The sequence below is a fragment of the Octopus sinensis genome, linkage group LG27 (genome assembly GCF_006345805.1).
Source record: "Octopus sinensis linkage group LG27, ASM634580v1, whole genome shotgun sequence".
NCBI lineage: Eukaryota > Metazoa > Mollusca > Cephalopoda > Octopoda > Octopodidae > Octopus > Octopus sinensis.
In genome coordinates this window covers 8,273,136-8,295,055 of record NC_043023.1, presented here as the reverse complement: position 1 = coordinate 8,295,055, position 21,920 = coordinate 8,273,136, and the positions used below count along the sequence as shown (strand labels likewise).

At 35.2% G+C, this 21,920-nt stretch overlaps 1 protein-coding gene across 1 annotated transcript in view; it reads left to right on the top strand.

Annotated features, from left to right (window-relative positions):
- LOC118768066 (ankyrin-1-like) overlaps positions 1 to 14,405 on the top strand; it is a 30,838-nt gene extending 16,433 nt beyond the window's left edge. Inside the window, exons 6-9 of the mRNA XM_036513856.1 lie at positions 10,778 to 10,996; positions 11,098 to 11,111; positions 11,640 to 11,918; positions 14,221 to 14,405. Of these exons, the coding sequence (XP_036369749.1) occupies positions 10,778 to 10,996; positions 11,098 to 11,111; positions 11,640 to 11,918; positions 14,221 to 14,405 (697 nt within the window). The remainder of the gene's footprint in view (positions 1 to 10,777; positions 10,997 to 11,097; positions 11,112 to 11,639; positions 11,919 to 14,220) is intronic.
- The last annotated feature ends 7,515 nt before the right edge of the window (positions 14,406 to 21,920 follow it).

The following is a 21,920-nucleotide window of genomic DNA, read 5'->3' as shown; positions in this document are numbered from 1 at the left end:
ACATACATACATACATACACACACACACAACACATACATACATACATACATATGTACATACATACATACATACATGCATACGTACATACATGCATACATGCAAACATACATACATACATACATACATACATACATACATACATACATGCAAACATACATACATACATACATACATACATACATACATACATACATACATACATACATACATACATGCATACATACATACATACATACATACAAGCATACATACATACATACACACACACGCAAACATACATACATACATACATACATACATACATACATACATACATACATACATACATACACACACATACATACATACATGTATTGATATTAATGTACGTAAATTAAGTGTCGTAGTTGTTAAGTAAAATTTTTAAGTCGTATTTCCAAGGTCAAAATAAGTTTCTCATTAATCTGTTACAGACTTAAGGATTTCTTCTGTATTTCACTATCGCAACCCACTCGATTCCGCCACCAGGACCATTTCTACCTTAGACATAGATGATATCCCCCTAATTGATCAATAACAGATTGTTAATCATTTCTTTAGTTTACCATAAATGTATGCATATCTGTGTATAGATTAATTCAATAGAGTGTTAATATGAAAATTAGTATTACTAAAGGTGGCGAGCTGGCAGAATCGTTAGCAGTCCGGGCAAAATACTTGGGGACATTTCGTCTTTCCTTGTGTTCTGATTTCAAATTCCGCCATGGTCGGTTTTGCTTTTCATGCTTTCGGGGTCGATATAAGAGAATACCCTCCATCAGGCATTTGCCATATCCTGAACGCCTTATTTCCTTGGGCATGGATACATTGAAACTCCGACATCTGGTAGCTGACTTGGCAGACACCCATAAAATTATTAACCATCTTACAAACAATAACTCTGAGCACCTTTTTAAACTCCACCCGTCTAACACCCGTGGGCATGTTTACAAAGTCAGAAAACAGCACAGCTCCCATGACTTTAGGAAACATTTTTTCACGTTGAGAGTTGCTGAAGCATGGAACAAACTGCCGACATGAGTTGTTAGTTATCGGGGCACTGCATCCTTCAAAACTTCCTGAGATTCACCAACACTACACCTGATTTTCTCCCCTCCATACACACACGCAAGCCCGTATCTGACTCATACATTATTCGCTTTCCAGATATTTGTACATTACTGGCACATACTTTATACGCACTTTTTGACAAATTGTGGTGCACCTGAGCACTGTATACAATAATTTCATATAATAGTACCAGATAAGCACTAAGGTCAATGTAATCCACTAAACCCTTCCCCTGAAATTGTTGCCCTTGTACCAAATTTTGAAACCAATAGTTGTGTAAGTGATCATGTACAAGAGCCGTCGGTTTGCAGGAAATTATCCCATAGCAAAGATACATTCACATTTGTGTGTGTGTTTGCATATATATATATATATATATATATATATATATATATATAAAAAGAGCAATAAAGATTCAAGTTAATTTAAAAAATTTACTTGAATATGGTACCTAACTTAGATGCACCAAAAAAAACAATACTGATTTAACAATACAGTAATGTGGGGTGATTATAAGCGAGAAAGAAGCAACAAGAATGGATAGTTTTTAGTACGATCGTTTCATACAAGGACAGGTTTTATAAAAGTTGCAAAGATTACAGCATATAAACGAGTCCCGTACTCATCAGCTAAAATACATGTAAGTTCTCTAGACATCCTAGTGTTTGAGGCTATACTCATGAAGTATGTAGATAATTAAACAGATTTCTAAAGTTCATTAAAGTTCCTTAAAGATGATGTATAGTCTTATCACAGAATTTTAAAAAAGTTTTGATAGCATCACAGAGAAGGTGACCTAATCCATATGAATTTCCATAGATATGATGAGGGATTATATACTCACAGAAGACAAATTTATCCATTGTTATTAGCATTACAGAGAGGGTGAATTAATCCTTTGTATATATGCACAGATTCCAATGGTGTAGATGTAATTTCCAGAGAAATGGAGATGAATTTCATATTCACAGGCGATAAATTTTACAATGGTTGAACACAATGAGGTAGGTACCAATCCTTGTTATATGATTAGGTGTTTGCCATATTAATCACATTACTGCTATTCACAAGAGGCTGTAGCTATTTAACTCTTAAAGGTTGAAGGGCTTACTAGATCGGCCAAGAATAGAGAAGGGAATAGAAGAAGAGAGAAAAAAGAGAAAATAATGGAGGAGGGAGCAAAAAAGGGGGGGAAAGGGGACTAAAAGAGAAGAGAAAAGGAAACAGAGAATAAGAAGAAGAAAAAGAAGAAAGAGAAAAGAAAAGAAATAGGGAAAGAAGGGAAAAAAGAAAAAGAAAAAAGAGGGTTCTAGTTATACAGAAGAGCTAGTAGACTGTAAGTCTGGTTTTAATCAACAGGCATCTAAGAACTGGAGGGGAATATTATTCTTTGACCAGTAAACCGTTAATTTATTGCTGTTGAAATCAGCTATGATTTAAAGAGAATCTAAAGAGATAACACAGTCAGGGGATAAGGGGTCAGATGCTAAAATCACCAGAAAATACATTAGGAAAATCTAAGTATAATCTTCTCAAAAAGTCATTAAAAATTACTTATTTAATTTATTCATTTTATTGTCTTAAGGAGTTGTCATTATTATTCATACATTGACCGACTACAGGTCAAATCTTATAAGATCATTTAAAGTTTGTTAGGGTATGGGATTGTCCAATCCAAATGAAGATAATCATATTATCACCGAGGGAATAGCCTTATTTATTTAATTATGAAATAGAATTATGGGGCTACAGTAACTAATTATAATTTATTAGAGTTATGCTATTTAAATTAGATTAAGTTAGGAATTAAAATTAAATATTACAATTAAGATTTAAAATTAAGAATTTAAAAATTGCGAGTTTGAAATTAAATAAAGCCTCAATTAATCGCCTGTGAATATGAAATTCATCTCCATTTCTCTGGAAATTTACATCTACACCATTGGAATCTGTGCATATATACAAAGGATTAATTCACCCTCTCTGTAATGCTAATAACAATGGATAAATTTGTCTTCTGTGAGTATATAATCCCTCATCATATCTATGGAAATTCATATGGATTAGGTCACCTTCTCTGTGATGCTATCAAAACTTTTTTAAAATTCTGTGATAAGACTATACATCATCTTTAAGGAACTTTAATGAACTTTAGAAATCTGTTTAATTATCTACATTACTTCATGAGTATAGCCTCAAACACTAGGATGTCTAGAGAACTTACATGTATTTTAGCTGATGAGTACGGGACTCGTTTATATGCTGTAATCTTTGCAACTTTTAATAAAACCTGTCCTTGTATGAAACGATCGTACTAAAAACCTATCCATTCTTGTTGCTTCTTTCTCGCTTATAATCACCCCACATTACTGTATTGTTAAATCAGTATTGTTTTTTTGGTGCATCTAAGTTAGGTACCATATTCAAGTAAATTTTTTAAATTACTTGAATCTTTATTGCTCTTTGAATATATTCCCATACAGTCTGTATGTGTTTTCTGGTACTTAATTTCTCAACAAGAATGGAAAAAGTAAACATTAAGTTCTCCCCTAAAGACATCCCCTTACATAGTATAGATGAATATAATTGGCTTCTCATTCATAGGATTAACGATTTCATTAGAAGAATCAGGTGGAAAACGTACCATTTTGATGTCAAACAGAAGAAGAAACCTCAGGAAATGAATACCGAAAAGAATTTTAGAAGAATTTTTAAAAGTAGAAAAAGCCCACCTCAGAACCATTCCTGGAGAACTTTGAGAAAGACTTGCTGAATCTTATAGATGATATTAGCTTCAATGAACACCCGTTAAGATATAACCCTCACCTTAGACACCTTAGGAACTTTATTCAGTCAACCCGGTGCAAACATGGAATCCTAGTACCAGCAGATAAAACGGGTAATATGTATAGAGTTGATTACGATATTTATAGCAAATTAATTAGGAAAGAACTAAACTCCAAAATAAAAATTACAACTAAGAACAATTGAAAAAAGTAAACATGGAAATGAAAGAGATCATGGAGAAATAAATTTAACAGATAGAACGGAGCCACTTAAACCTGTGAGCCCAGGATCAACCTTAAAGACCACAAAAAGGACTTCTTGGATAACCCTTCAGTAAGGCTGATCTGTCCAACTAAGTCGGACATTGGCCGACTTAGTAAATCTATCCTGGATACTGTTCTACCCCAAATAACCCCTCTTCTCCCCTTAAACCTATGGCTAAGTACCGACGAAGTTCTAAAATGGTTTAACTCTCTAACTAATACTAGTAGTCTGTCTTTTATTCAGTTCGATATTAATAGTTATTACTCTAGCATTTCCCCTATCTTACTCAACAAATCACTAATATTTGCCATGAATCGCTCCCTCATAACTAGAGAAGAAATCAATATTGTGCTACTAGCTAGGAAGACATTTATTGAATTTGAAGATAAATTATGGACTAGAGCAGATACACCAAATTTTTTTGATATACCAATGGGTTCCAGTGATTCGGCTGAGGTAACCAACCTAGTAGGCGCATATCTATTAAAATGCATAAGCAAGGATATCCCAGAAATACAGGGGGGTCTATATAGAGATGATGCTCTGTTTGTTATCCCTAGTAATAATAAATCTGTTATAGAAAGGATTAGAAAGAAAATTAATAAGTTCTTAAGGATTTCAACCTCAGTATAACGTATGAACCGGGCACTAAAATAGCTAATTTCCTAGATATTACCTAGACCTTAACTCCAAGCTACATTACCCATTTAGAAAGGAAGGCGAAGTCACGAATTACGTAAATAAATTATCAAATCATCCCCCAAATATAATAGAATCTTTAGTAAGAAATATTTCATTAAGAATTTCAAATTATCATCCAATAAGGATATATTTAACTCCCATTCTGAGCATTATAATGCGGCGTTAACTAAGGCTGGATACAACCAAAAGATTACATTCGTTGATAGGAGAACTCACGTATTCCTAATAATGAAGTTATCAGTAATCAAGTAAGCAGCAAAAAAGACCAAACCCGAAATAAAAGTAGAATTAAATTAACGGTAAACGCTAATCTAGAGTACAGGCCCAACAATTCAAATAGAAGCATTGACCAGAACATAGGTAACTCGGATAAGATTGAAGTAGATAAACCTAAGATGCACACAAATAAAAATAAAAATAATGGTAATAAATACAATAACTCCGGTGAGATGAATAGTAGTAATTCTACGAACCCTAAATTTTATAAAAAAGATATATTATGGCTGAATATTCCTTTCAACTGTGCGATACAATCGGATATACAGAACAAATTCAAAGTAATTCTGGAAAAAAATTTCCCTATCTCTCATAGATATCATAGAATTATTTCTAGGAAAACAGTTAGGATTTCTTATTCAACCCTCCCAATATGTCCACTTTAATAGCTAAAATTAATAATAACAACATTAAACTAGCCAGGAAAGATAGAAATAAAAATAATAATATCAGAATGAATACCAATAGCAATAACAATAATACTACCAACAATAAAAACAGCAATAGGAACTATCAAAACATAGGTGAAATTAGTAACCACAGAATGACTAATAACATTAACATTAATAGTAATAATAACAATGCCGATATTAATAGAAGTAATATTGTTAATAATAGAAATAATAGAAATAAGGCTAATGGAGAAAATAAGGAGAATGAAAATATCAGTGATATCTATAACAATAATATACAGTTGGATAAAAAGACTAACAATAATAATAACATTACGAATAATATAAGAAATCTTGGTAGGACTTTACACCTAAATGATGAAACGGAAGGATCAATAAATAATAACAATACTTTAGATATCAGTACCACACTATAGAAATGATAATCAAAATAATAGGAACCTAAACATCTACCCAGGAATAATCCAAGGCCTGAAGTTGTTCCTCCTGTGTGTAAGTGTAGAATAAAATCAAAATGCCCGGCACCTGGTCTATGTAGGGAAAATAATGTAATCTATAAATGTACCATATCCACGGAGAAAACACAAATATTTTTACATTGGCTGTACAATTAATTTTTTAGCCAGAGTTAGAAATCACATCTCGACTTTTAAATTACGTCATAAAGCTGGTACCACACACTTTCAAACAAAATCTGGGAACTCAAAAATAATAACAAAAATTATACCCTTAATTGGGAAATAGTTAGGAGAGCAATTCCGTATAAAATAGTAGGGTTGGTTGTCAACTATGCTCCATGGAGACGTACGAAATTCTAAAGCATAGTAAACATAGAAACTTATTGAATAACCATATCGAACTAGGTCAAGTTTGTGTCCACGCTAAATTGAAGACTTTAAAATATTTTAAATGATTGGAAATCATAACTAGATAGATAGATATAACTTGATTTCTACTAGTATAGCACTGCTTTAAGTAGATAACTAAGAGTTCTCACATTACAGTTATCTTTATCTTTTTCCTTATATCTACATCAGTTTTTGAGAACAGGGAAATGAATAGTACTTATTCGCTACTTAATTGAGGCTTTATTTAATTTCAAACTCGCAATTTTTAAATTCTTAATTTTAAATCTTAATTGTAATATTTAATTTTAATTCCTAACTTAATCTAATTTAAATAGCATAACTCTAATAAATTATAATTAGTTACTGTAGCCCCATAATTCTATTTCATAATTAAATAAATAAGGCTATTCCCTCGGTGATAATATGATTATCTTCATTATGGATAGACAATCCCCTAACAACTTGTAAATGATCTTATAAGATTTGACCTGTAGTCGGTCAATGTATGAATAATAACGACAACTCCTTAAGACAATAAAATGAATAAATTAAATAAGTAAATTTAATGACTTTTTGAGAAGATTATACTTAGATTTTCCTAATGTATTTTCTGGTGATTTTAGCATCTGACCCCTTAACCCCTGACTGTGTTATCTCTTTAGATTCTCTTTAAACTCATAGCTGATTTCAACAGCAATAAATTAACGGTACTGGTCAAAGAATAATATTCCCCTCCAGTTCTTAGATGCCTGTTGATTAAAACCAGACTTACAGTCTACTAGCTCTTCTGTATAACTAGAACCCTCTTTTTTTTTTTTCTTTTTTCCCTTCTTTCCCTATTTCTTTCTCTTTTCTCTTTCTTCTTTTTCTTCTTCTTATTCTCTGTTTCCTTTTCTCTTCTCTTTTAGTCCCCCTTTCCCCCCCTTTTTGCTCCCTCCTCCATTATTTTCTTTTTTTCTCTCTTTTCTTCTATTCCCTTCTCTATTCTTGGCCGATCTAGTAAGCCCTTCAACCTTTAAGAGTTAAATAGCTACAGCCTCTTGTGAATAGCAGTAATGTGATTAATATGGCAAACACCTAATCATATAACAAGGATTGGTACCTACCTCATTGTGTTCAACCATTGTAAAATTTATCGCCTGTGAATATGAAATTCATCTCCATTTCTCTGGAAATTTACATCTACACATTGGAATCTGTGCATATATACAAAGGATTAATTCACCCTCTCTGTAATGCTAATAACAATGGATAATTTGTCTTCTGTGAGTATATAATCCCTCATCATATCTATGGAAATTCATATGGATTAGGTCACCTTCTCTGTGATGCTATCAAAACTTTTTTAAAATTCTGTGATAAGACTTACATCATCTTTAAGGAACTTTAATGAACTTTAGAAATCTGTTTAATTATCTACATTACTTCATGAGTATAGCCTCAAACACTAGGATGTCTAGAGAACTTACATGTATTTTAGCTGATGAGTACGGGACTCGTTATATGCTGTAATCTTTGCAACTTTTAATAAAACCTGTCCTTGTATGAAACGATCGTACTAAAAACCTATCCATTCTTGTTGCTTCTTTCTCGCGTATATTATATATATATATTAGTGACGTATTTTTGCCTTCAGTATGGCTAACCCCTAAGGGTGGATGCTACTGTAGTTTTGAAGCCCCAGGAGACACACTCCTCCAGCTGGCCATAGACACACTTTCTGTGTCCTGTCAGTATTTGCAAAGAGAAGTCATCTTCCCGTCTTCAACTTATGATACAAACGGACTACAGTAGCATCCACCTTAGGGGTTAGCCATATTGAAATGGCAAAAATACGTCACGATGTGTTACCGCTACTGTATATAACTCACTTTGATATTTATCATTAATATATATATATATATATATAGATATATATATATATATTATATATATGCATATACATACGTACATACATACACACATACATAATACATACATATAATTACATACATACACACCTGCAGGTGATGTGTCATACTTGGTGTGGCCAACTACTTATGAAATAAAGCAGCCACATAAAAAATCTAAAAAATGGTTGTCACAATTCAAACAGGTTTTTAATATGTATTGTTTACAGAAACCTACATACACACACACACACACACACACACACACACACACACACACCACATATATATATATATATATATATATATATATATATATATAATATTATATATATATATATTATAGATATATATATATATATATATATTGATTTATCTCCTATAAGATACACCAAGATATATAATAATAAAAATAAAATAATAAAACAAATAATAATAATGAAATTATTGTATACAGTGCTCAGGTGTACCACAACTTGTCAAAAGTGCGTATAAAGCATATGCAGTAATGTACAAATGTCTGGAAAGCAAACAGTGTATGAGTCAGATACATGCTTGTGTGTGTATGGAGAGGAGAAAATCAGGTGTAGTGTTGGCGAATCTCAGGAAGCATGGAAGTTTTGAAGGATGCAGTGCTCCGACAACTAACAACTGATGCTGGCAATTTGTTCCATGCTTCAGCAACTCTCAGCGTTATGCTCAGAGTTATTGTTTGTAAGATGGTTGATAAATTTTTTTATATTCTCACCTTTAAGCCCAAGGCTTGGGCTCCGTGCTATTCGCCCACAACATAAATCACACTCGCATCTTAAAACAAAAATACGGCGCAATTATTTCACCTCAGTTGACCCCGTCTCCTTAACAACATACCAAAACAGATTAAAGCAGAAATAGTAAAGTTCGAGAAGTCTTTGGACAAATTCCTTCAAGAAACCCCGGATAAACTGGATAAGTCTCCGTAGAAAATAACTCTGAACTGGAGTGGGCTATGTTGTGCTAATCCTGATTTGAAAGACTTCACCAGGTTGTGCTATAAATTTAGACATGTCCAGGCCGACACTGACAGAAACGTATGAAAATATCACACTGTGTGTGTGTGCTTATATGTATATGTATATATAACATATATATATAATATATATAATATTATATATATTATATATATATATATATATATATATATATATATATATATATATATATATATATATATATATATAATATATATATATATAACATATATATATATATATATTATATAAGTGTGTGTATAAGTGTGTATATGTGTGTGTATGTGTTTATATGTATGTATATATTTGTGTTTGTCTTTGTGTCTCTGTTTGTACTCCCCAGCATCGCTTGACAACCGATCTTGATGTAGTTCTCTTCTCGTAACCTAGGGATTCGGCAAAAGAGACTGATTGAATAAGTACTATGTTTACAAAGAATAAGTCCTGGGATCGATTTGTTCGACTAAAGGCTACGCTCCATTATGGCCGCAGTCAAATGACAGAAATAAATAAAAAAGAAAAGAATATATATATGTGCATATATATATATATATTATATATATATATATATAATATATATATATATATATATATTTATATATTTATATATGTATATTCAAAGGGCAAGACCACTAGGTGGTCGGCCGTATGCTAGAAGTAGATCACCTACGATCAAACTACAAAGAAAAGAATGTTCTCTTCATGTATTAGAATTTTCTCTGATTTTCAGATTTTTGTATACTAGGCTACTGGTTTTAAATTGATGTTAATTAAATTAATATTCAATTTATCTCCCTCGTTATTTAAATGATATATATATATATATATATATATATATATATATATATATATAATATATAATACTCTCTCATACACACACACACACACACACACACACCCTTATACATACTAATACATACACCAACCCTATACATACACACGTCCAGACCCCTCCTACGCACTATTAGCTGGTCCTTCAAACCTATTATCAACCCTATTATCTCCCCTTATTTCGCTCTCGCGTCTCATGTTTGATCTTTGACCTCTGGCCGAAATCAGATCGCCATGTTGATTCGTTAGCTACTGCACGCATTTTTTTCTCTCCTTCTTTCTGTGTTTTTTTTCTCTCTGTGTATCTTTCTGTTGAAGAGCGTAGGCTCGAAACGTTAAGGACTTGTTTTATTTTATTTCCTGAGCGCCATACTAATACAATTGTTCGTTTGTTTTCCACCTGCCTTCGTCTTTTGTCTATTTTCATAAAGCTTCCCGTTATATATATATATATATATATATATATATATAATATATATATATCTATATATATATATTATATATATATATATATATATATACACACGTCCCTGTTTCGTATACATTTCTTCCAAGAAATCTAATGCTCGTAGCTTAGTTTTTCCTTGGGGCTGGCCGGATCGGAGCGATCTCAAGATTAATCAGCCGAAATTGCTACGATGATCCGGTTCTTGACTGAAGATTGAAGGCTTCGAATGTCTGAATCCGATGTAAGTGCGAGGGATAAAGATGGTAACACGCCCTTACATCTAGCCTGTGCTCAGGGACACACGGACATGGTGAAGCAGCTATTGCACTCTAACGCTGATACAGATGCGGTGAATAAAGATGGTAAGACACCGCTATATCTGGCTAATAGTAACGGAGACATAGATGTGGTGAAGCAGCTCCTACTATACAAACTGAAGTAAATGTGGCGAATAAAGATGGTGTCACACATATATATATATATATCCGGCATGAGTTGGGAAGGCACAGACGGTGTGAAAGTTCTCTTGTTGTCTAAAGCTGGAGTCAATGTCGTGAATAACAATATTTTTTTCTTTCTTTACTACCCACAAGGGGCTAAACACAGAAGGGACAAACAAGGACAGACAAAGGATTAAGTCGATTACATCGACCCCAGTGCGTAACTGGTACTTAATTTATCGACCCCGAAAGGATGAAAGGCAAAGTCGACCTTGGGGGAATTTGAACTCAGAACGTAACGGCATACGAAATACCTATTTCTTTACTACCCACAAGGGGTTAAACACAGAGGGGACAAACAAGGATAGACAAACGGATTAAGTCGATTATATCGACCCCAGTGCGTGGTACTTATTAATTTATCGACCCCGAAAGGATGAAAGGCAAAGTCGACCTGGCGGGAATTTGAACTCAGAACGTAACGGCAGACGAAATACGGCTACGCATTTCGCCCGTCGTGCTAACGATTCTGCCAGCTCGCCGTGGATAACAATGTTACCACATCTCTGCATTTCCTATTCTTCTGTAATTCAGCAATAATCTAAAATATCCAAATCATTTTCATTCATCTTTTCAATGAGGTTTTATTGAGCCTAATGTAAATGTACTGAATAATGATGATAACACACCGCTACACCTCGCTTGTCCTGATGGACACACAGACATACTGAAACAGCTATTACTGTTTGAACTTGATGTGAATGTGGTGAATAAAGATGGTAACCACCCGCTGCATCTGGCCTGTGGTCATGGACACACAAACATGGCTAAGCACCTACTGTTCTCTAAGTCTGATGTTAATGTGGAAGATAAAGACGGCAACACGCCTCTACATCTGCACAATCCCACCATGGGTTGTTGTGAGACTTTCTTTTACAGCATTGTTGTCATTTGAGTAGATTTTTTACTTCATCTCACCCATTACCTCAATATTATGTGGAGGCACATGGCCAGTGTTAGAGCAGCGGACTCGCGGTCGAGGGTTCGCGGGTTCGAATCTCAGACCGGGCGATGTGTGTGTTTATGAGCGAAACACCTAAGCTCCACGCGGCTCCGGCAGAAGGTAATGGCGAACTTCTGCTGACTCTTTCACCACAACTTTCACTCACTCTTTCCTCCTGCATCTTGCAGCTCACCTGTGACGGACCGGCGTCCCGTCCAGGTGGGGAACCTATACGCCAAGAAACCGGGAAACCGGCCCTTCTGAGCCAGGCATGGCTCGAGAAGGAACAAACAAAAACAAATTACCTCAATATTATGGGTTCGAATTCTTTCCCTTCATTCAGTTCATGTAAAACACTACATTTCGCGTAAAATACCCCTTTCTTTGATCCTTGTAGTAAATACAGAATGATTACAATACGATTTTTAGTTTTGTCTCTTTATGTTGCAAGTTCAAATCCTACCAGAATCTATTGTCACTCTGGGATCAGTAAGATGTGCACCAGTAATGTCACTGGACCAATGTTGTCTGTCATAGCCTCGGATTAACCCAAAACATTTAAAGTGAAATTGTGGAGAAGCATATTAGATGGATTGCACTCGAAAGGGACAGATTCGTCACATATCGCATCAGGATATAGATGTCTGTGGAATACTCAACCATTAAAATTGATTAAGGAACCATTACATCAAATTAATTAATTATGTACACGTAAACATTTATTGTTTACAAATATAGTTTTTTATATGAAAATGTTAGTTATTGATTTATGGACGAGTCCATTTCTGTAGATATTACTGAACACTTTTGATAATTAATGAGTTATTAATTAAAGGATTAATGAGGTAATAAAATGTAAATCTAACCATGATAATATTCTGAAATGTTGACATTTAAAAAATTTACTGTAGATACAGTGAGATATATTGAATATCTTAGACAGAAATCTATATTTAAGAGGAAAAGCGGTCCCCAACATATATGTGTAAGTAAAGTTAATACATGATCACACACACATTTCTATTTTAAACAAAAACATTTTAACCATTTCGTAACATTTACTAGTTTTAAAAAATACCTCTGTATGTAGGAGTGGCTGTGTGGTAAGTAGCTTGCTTACCAACCACATGGTTCCGGGTTCAGTCCCATTGCGTGGCATCTTGGGCAAGAGTCTTCTGCTATAGCCTCGGGCCGACCAATGCCTTGTGAGTGGATTTGGTAGACGGAAACTGAAAGAAACCCGTCGTATATATGTATATATATGTATGTGTATGTTTGTCCCCCTAGCATTGCTTGACAACCGATGCTGGTGTGTTTACATCCCCATCATTTAGCGGTTCGGCAAAAGAGACCGATAGAATAAGTACTGGGCTTACAAAGAATAAGTCCCGGGGTCGATTTGCGCGACTAAAGGCGGTGCTCCAGCATGGCCGCAGTCAAATGACTGAAACAAGTAAAAGAGAGAGAGTATGTTAAATAATTTTGCAAGTAATTAAGAATTTGGAGTGATTTAGTAAAATGACTTTACAAAGGGTTCTTACATCTAATTAAGATGGAAACTTCAAATTTAAATTTGAATTAAAATAATTAAAAACAGATTACATAAGATAGAACAAAATATATAGTGACGTATATTTGCCATTTAAACATGGCTAACCCCTAAGGGTTGATGCTACTGTAGTTTGTAGCCCCAGGAGGACACCTCCTCCAGCTGGCTATAGACACACCTTCTGTGCCCTATCAGTATTTGCAAAAGGAAGCCATAATTCCCGTCTTCAACTTATGATACACATGGACTTGAGTTTCTGAGTATTGATTCGTCATCGGCATGTGACAATCACAGTTGTCGATGAAAAGTAGGTTCCCTTCACAAATACATATCCTTTTTCCAGTATCGTACAGACACTGATATCGAAAAAGTGTTAAACAAGCAATAATAAATCTTAGAGCGAGTTATAAACAGTAGCTGCAACACATCGTGACGTATATTTGCCATTAAATATGGCTAACCCCTAAGGGTGGATGCTACTGTAATTTGTAGCCCCAGGAGGAAACCTCCTCCAGCTGGCTATAGACAGTCTTCAATAAATTTGGTAGGGAAAGCATTGTTGAATTCTTTTCTAGATAATATTTCTCAACTGTAATTATCTTGTGAGTTTTCTGATTCAGATATCTCTAATAAAATGTACAGACACAGAATTCTATATTTACCATTTCAGGTGAGTTCCAAGTTAATACCATAGATTCATCTCTGGTGTCCAAGTACCAGCAGCTCAAAGAACAATCACATGTACAGTATTTATGGAGTTACGTTGAAACATGGTGCTTGAATGTAGCAATACCACTTGTAAAGAATGTGGAGTACAACTTCAGCAGTGATCAGCCATTAACTCCTATAGTCTGACTTCGGAGTTAATGTCTTTCGGCTTTATCTCTCACGTTCAACATGAGCACTACCCCTCTCTTTTCTCTTTCTCTTTTACTTGTTTCAGTCATTTGACTGCGGCCATGCTTGAGCACCGCCTTTAATCGAGCAACTCAACCCCGGGACTTATTCTTTGTAAGCCCAGTACTTATTCTATCGGTCTCTTTTGCCGAACCGCTAAGTGATGGGAACATAAACACACCAGCATCGGTTGTCAAGCAATGCTAGGGGGACAAACACAGACACACAAACATACGCGCATATATATATATATAATATATAATATATATATATATATATATATATATATATATACATAAAAGTAAATAAATGGTACAACGAAGCACCGGTATTTACTGGAAAATAGCGAACCTAATAAATACGATGCTAATGTATAGCTTCACTGCGTATGTACTAGTAAAGATGCGTGTGTGCAACAAACATGAAAAAAATTGTCTTACCTCTAGGAAGAACATCTGAAAAATGAAAAACCTAGATAACGGATAATGCAGTACCGGTTTCGGATTTTTCAAAATACGCTTGCCAAACGTATATTTGATTTATCTTCATCAGCAGCATAAACCTCGACAATATTTCAAATGTTGCCACATCTATGCCAGTACACTCGTCTGAACGCCAAAACGTTAACAGAACGAGAACAGTGAAGAAGTTTCAATGAAAATAGTAATGCAATACGAGAGTATTGCTTTCCAGTAAAGGATAGCCCGTGAGGGTAAAATTATATATAAAAGTATAATAAGAGGTTAGACAATATTTTTCATGTTTGTTGCACACACGCATCTTTACTAGTACATACGCAGTGAAGCTACACATTAGCGTCGTTTTTATTACGTTCGCTATTTTCCAGTAAATACCGGTGCTTCGTTGTACCATTTATTTACTTTTATGTATAATTTTACCCTCACGGGCTATCCTTTACTGGAAAGCAATACTCTCGTATTACATTACTATCATATATATATATTATATATATATTATATATATATATATATATATATATATATATATATATATATACATATATACGACGGGCTTCTTTCAGTTTCCGTCTACCAAATCCACTCACAAAGCTTTGGTTAGCCCGAGGCTATAGTAGAAGACACTTGCCCAAGGTGCCACGTAGTGGGACTGAACCCGGAACCATGTGGTTGATAAGCAAGCTACTTACTATACAGTCACTCCTGCACCTATACTAACCACACAGCCCCTCATGTGCCTATAATGTTGAAAATATAAAATGAAAATGAAAATATTTATTTCTTTATTGCCCAATATTTTTGCTGCGGAAAAATCATTTCCACCGATCAAATATGTTTAAAGATATCTAAATTAAAACCTTGTTTTATGTTAATTCATGTTCCAAACATCAGCTTAAAAACGACAAAGGTATTTTATTAAATTCTTTATTTTCAAAATATATTGATATAAAGGTAGTATATTTCAACAGAAATAGGGTAACAAAAGGGTTAGCAAAGCTGAAAAGGGACAGATCTCAGTGGTGTTACAACAGACCAAAGAACCTGGAGTTCTTAAGTCTGTGTGCAAATGTTAGATCACACAGGAGGACAATTTTGAACATAATTTTCATTTGGTTTACATTAAAATTTGGTATACTGATTTTTTAAAACTATAGTTAGTTTTCATCTTTCACCTCAGATGCTTCTTCTACAGCTTACTCTCTGAATAAGCACTCTTGTATCTTTACTCATAACACTGGAGAACATTTAATTTGTCATGGTTTTCACAATTAGTCCCACCTTAATTAAATGGTGTTGCGTTCAGAAATGCCCTCAGAAATTTTCTGTCATGTCAAGTTTTTTGTTAAACAGAAATTAATCTTCTAGCAGAAAATTTCAATTTTGCTTTTAAATTGGTATTGAAATAAGAAACTAATACAAAATAAATAGTGTCTCTTTTTTCAGAAAAATATATTACACATAATGCTTAATTACATACTTTAGAATAGCTATGTCTGTGGAAGTAGAGTTTGGGCTATTTAACCCTTTCATTACCAACCCGGCCAAACCAGCTCTGGCTCTGTAGTACAAATGTCTTGTTTTCATAAGTTTTGCATTAAAATCTTCCACCAAACCTTAGTCGCAATTTATGTTCTTAACACTAGCTTAATGATAACTAAATTATTTTCTAAATTCTTTGTTATATTTAAAATAATTGAATGAAACGTGGAGCATCTCAAAATAAATACAGTAATGAAAGGGTTAAGGAGTGAATTTTCTCTTTGCTGCTTTGCATAAATAACATGCGTCACGATAATCTCTTTGCACAGACCAGAGGTAGTCGTCAGCGATCATGTTTGAGATCTAGTCTCCATGGTCTCCATCTCTTCATCGAGCCTTTCAACTTGTTCACTTATTGCTCTATGATTTCCAAGAGAGTAGTCAAGATGACTGTGCAGGGAATCAACTTGAAAACTCATGTTGAAAACAGGTTAACAGCTTCTACACAAGTTCTTCATAATTTGATGACTTTTTGCTTCCAATGAATTCCGACAGCTTCAGCAAAAGTATTTCATGCTTCTTTACCAGTGCCAGATCTGATCTCCAAAACGTCCACCCAATCTATGGCCCATGAAATACACCAGACTTAATTTTCTCTCTAGACCAGTGCTTTTCAATCTTTTTGCTGGAGAGGAACCCCAAGGAAACATTCCACTGGCTCGGGGAACCCCTGTGCAATAATTTAATAGTCTTCTGCACAGGAGAATTAAAAATTACTGCCGATTTTAGCAGTTTTGTAACTTCTTGCGGAACCCCTGGACTGTACTGGCGGAACACTAAGTTCCGCGGAACCCTGGTTGAAAACCACTGCTCTAGACAAAGTGGGAGATTTTCTGTTTGAGTATTTGAATGAATAACTTCTTCCTCAGTTTTTCAACACATTTTATACACAATATGGAGCGCCTAGTTTTGTCTTGATCACCCAGTTTCATGCCAAGTAATAAGGTAAGCTTTCTTCACAATATCTGTGAGTTTGTTTGGGACCTAGGTAAAGAGTAACATCCACAAATATAAGGGAGGCATAGGGGCTGTTTTTGCATTTTCTTCTCTCACAGCTTGCCATATTTCTGAAATACAAAATATATATTTAAGCCAGTTGCACCGGGAAAAGCATTTAGAACTTTAACAGTTTTAAAGTAAACAGGCGAAGAACTGTGATTGCAAAATTCCGTAACGAATATACATACCTTGAAGTTCTGCGCAGGAGTGGCTGTGTGGTAAGTAGCTTGCTAACCAACCACATGGTTCCGGGTTCAGTCCCACTGTGTGGCATCTTGGGCAAGTGTCTTCTGCTATAGCCCCGGGTCGACCAAAGCCTTGTGAGTGGATTTGGTAGACGGAAACTGAAAGAAGCCTGTCGTATATATGTGTATATATATATATGTGTGTGTGTGTGTATGTGTGTTCGTGTGTCTGTGTTTGTCCCCCTAGCATTGCTTGACAACCGATGCTGGTGTGTTTACGTCCCCGTCACTTAGCGGTTCGGCAAAAGAGACCGATAGAATAAGTACTGGGCTTACAAAGAATAAGTCCCGGGGTCGATTTGCTCGACTAATGGCGGTGCTCCAGCATGGCCGCAGTCAAAGGACTGAAATAAGTAAAAGAGTAAAAGAGTAAAAGAGTTCTTTAACTCCTGTGACCTCACGATTAAAATAATCCGGGCGCATTCAAAACACTGGTTTTCAGAAGAAATAGGTAAAGGTTCAACTAAACAAATCCCATCTGGGTAGCAATGATAGTCAACTAAATCAAGTACAGGGTGGGAATATCTGCAGACATGTTCCGCAGATATGTGACATGTATTGAAAATAGTGAAAGTCACACAGGTTTACTCTTACTCTTTACTCTTTTACTTGTTGCAGTCATTTGACTGTGGCCATGCTGGAGCACCACCTTTAGTCAAGCAAATCAACCCCAGGATTTATTCTTTGTAAGCCTAGTACTTATTCTATCGGTCTCTTTTGCCAAACAGTTAAGTGACGGAGACATAAACACACCAGCATCGGTTGTCAAGTAATGCTAGGGGGACAAACACAGACACACAAACACACACACACACACACATATATATTATATATACATATATATATATATATATTATATATATTATATTATATATATATATATATATATATATATATATATACGACGGGCTTTTTTCAGTTTCCGTCTACCAAATCCCTCACAAGGCTTTGGTCGGCCCGGGGCTATAGTAGAAGACACTTACCCAAGGTGCCACGCAGTGGGACTGAACCCGGAACCATGTGGTTGGTGAACAAACTACTTACCAGACAGCCACTCCTACACCTGATTTGATGACATTCTTTCCACTTTTGTAGTTGCATTTACTTGAAATGTTATTTAAAACTGTTTTCAAAGTTATATCAAGCTCCTTACACGGAGCTTAATATAGGTACCTGGTTCAAGGTCCAGGGTCTCATCAAAGAAATTTACTATTTTCAGGCCTTTTCTTTCTTAAATCTTCCTATTTTCCCTCCCTCCTCGTTTATATCCTTATACCTTATCTATGTTCTTTTGATTTCCTCTTTCTTCCCCTAATTCTTTTATCCCTCCACCCCTTATCTCTCTCCTCTCCTTTCACGTAACCAGTGTTTGTTCAAGCATGTTCTTACATTTACTTTTGTGGCTGTGGGACCACTGGTCACTCTATGACTGGACATTAACCTAATGTTGGGATGCCCCTGAGAGCCCCACTATGTTGATTGCCTTCTTGTTTTAGCTGAATAAACAATGGCATGAGAAAAGAAATTTCAGGTATGGAAGCAAGAACTGCTATTTGTGGAACTTATATTTCATGGAACAAAGACTATAGTCTTAATAAGTTTGAAAGCAAACAAATCCTTTCAGGGAAATGGCCATGCTTGACATGTGGAAGAGGCATAAGTAGAAACTACATCAGGTGTACCTCATGCAAGCTATGTACACATAAGAGGTGCTGCAATGTTAGAGGAATGTCAACATGGAAAATAGTCTTTGTGTGTGGTAGATGTACATGTGCAATAAACACAAGAGATGTACAGAAAATAGATGAGATCAAATGCATTTTACTTAGAAGAAGGTGATGAGAACAGAATTCAGGAATCTGGGGCACACAGACTCAAGATTCAGTAAATGTTGGGCAATACTTTTAGACAAATATTTCACAAGAATATTGTTTCTCTGCTGCATGAATGTATCTATGAGAGGTTAAACTGCCTTGAGAAAAAAATGATTTACACAGATATATCACAGGGATATGGATTGTCTCTTGTATGAGTGGCTTCATGCTGAGATCATTTGCTTTTATGAGAGAATGCCATACCACAGATATTACATTGATATTGCTTCTCTCTTGTATGAATGGATTTATGAGAAATTAAGGTGCTAATCTGAGAGAATGATTTACCACAAATACCACACTGTTATGGCTTCTCATTGGTATGAGTAAGTTCATGAGTAGTTAAACTACTTTTTATTGCAAAGGATTTACCACAGATATTGCAGTGATATGGTTTACTTTTAGCTAAATACATATCTTGCAGTTTTTTACTCAGTAGATGGCAGCAGTAGTCCTTCTTCCTGGCAGAAAATCAAACTGCATCTCATCTAGTCTAATTCTGTTTCTAATTAATTATAACTTTCTTGACCTGGTCAATCAATTTTAAGGCTCTCCTTTATGCTTGTAACATCTGACTACAACTTGATTTCCTTCTCAAGCGATGCCAGGCTCATAAGGGCCAGTTTTCTGGTTTCAGTGGCATAGAAATTTCTGTACAACTTGATTAACTTTATGGGTGACAAGGGTGTATCTTACTCTGCACAATATTAGTAAACAAAAGGTTCGTTTATATGGGGTCGTTTGTTGTCGTTGTTTCAGCAGCATCTTTTGTTGTCGTTGTTTTTTGTTTTCACCTGCAAAAGATGAACAGTAAAACATATACTTTTTAAGCATAATAAATCTCAGAGCGAGTTATAAACAGTAGCTACAACACATCGTGACGTATATTTGCCATTTAAATATGGCTAACCCCTAAGGGTGGATGCTACTGTAGTTTGTAGCCCCAGGAGGACACCTCCTCCAGCTGGCTATAGACACACTGGCTACAGCTGGAGAAGGTGTCCTCCTGGGGCTACAAACTACAGTAGCATCCACTTTTAGGGGTTAGCCATATTTAAATGGCAAATATACGTCACAATGTGTTGTAGCTACTGTTTATAACTCGCTCTGAGATTTATTATTGCTTAAAAAGTATATGTTTTACTGTTCATCTTTTGCAGGTGAAAAAACAGAAACAACGACAACAAAAGATGCTGAAACAACGACAACAAAAGATGCTGAAACTAATGGATCAGAAGACAGCTTACCAACCTATGCCTATGTCTAAATTTTCATATCTGTATTTGTAGTCATCATTATCATTAAGAAAGGCCAGGAATGATATTGGCCAACCTTATTACTGACTTTCACTGATCCGGGTAGAATAGTTGGTTTTTGCATAAACTATCTCCATATCTTATGTAACATCGTCATTATCATCATCGTTGGTTTGGCATCACCTTTTCCAAAACTCTGCTCCATCTTACTCTTGCTTGTCCAATACAAGCATGGAAAAGTGGACGTTAGAATGTTGTTGTTGATGATGAAAACGATAATATGCGTTTGATGATGATTGAAGATAATGATGATTGATGGTGATGATTGATGGTGATGATTGGTGATGATGATGATGATGATGATACGATTGATGATGACTTCCACTGAAATATTGTGAGATTTTTTTCAATCATTTTTGAAAATGGTGAAAAATTTCGTAAAATAACTTTGCCATTATCAATCTGGTGTTTGGAACATAAATTAACATATATTAAACATAAATTAACATAAAATTTTGAATGGAAGGTTTTAATTTTGATCACTTTAACCCTTTTGTTACCATAAACTTGTCCTTTACGGGTGCCGGTGGCACGTAAAAAGCACACAGCATATTCTGTAGAGTGGTTGGTGCTAGGAAAAGGCGGCGAGCTGGCAGAATTGGTAGCATGCCGGATGAAATGCTTAGCAGTATTTCGTCTGCCTCTATGTTCTGAGTTCAAATTCCGCCGTGGTCGACTTTGCCTTTCATCCTTTTGGGGTCGATGAAATAAGTACCAGTTATGCACTGGGGTCGATGTAATTGACTATCCTCCTCCCCCCAATTTCAGGCCTTGTACCTATAGTAGGGAGGTTGGTGCCAGGAAAGGCATCCTGTTGTAGAAACCATGTGACAACAGGCAATTGGAGTCGGGACAGTTGCCCGGATGACCAGATTCTGTCAAACCGTCCAATCCATGCCAGCATGGAAAACGAACTTTTAGTGATGATAATGATGATGATGATAATGATGGTGATGATGATGATGATGCTGATAATGATGACGATGACCTCTGTTGAAGTACACTGCCTTTATTTCAAATG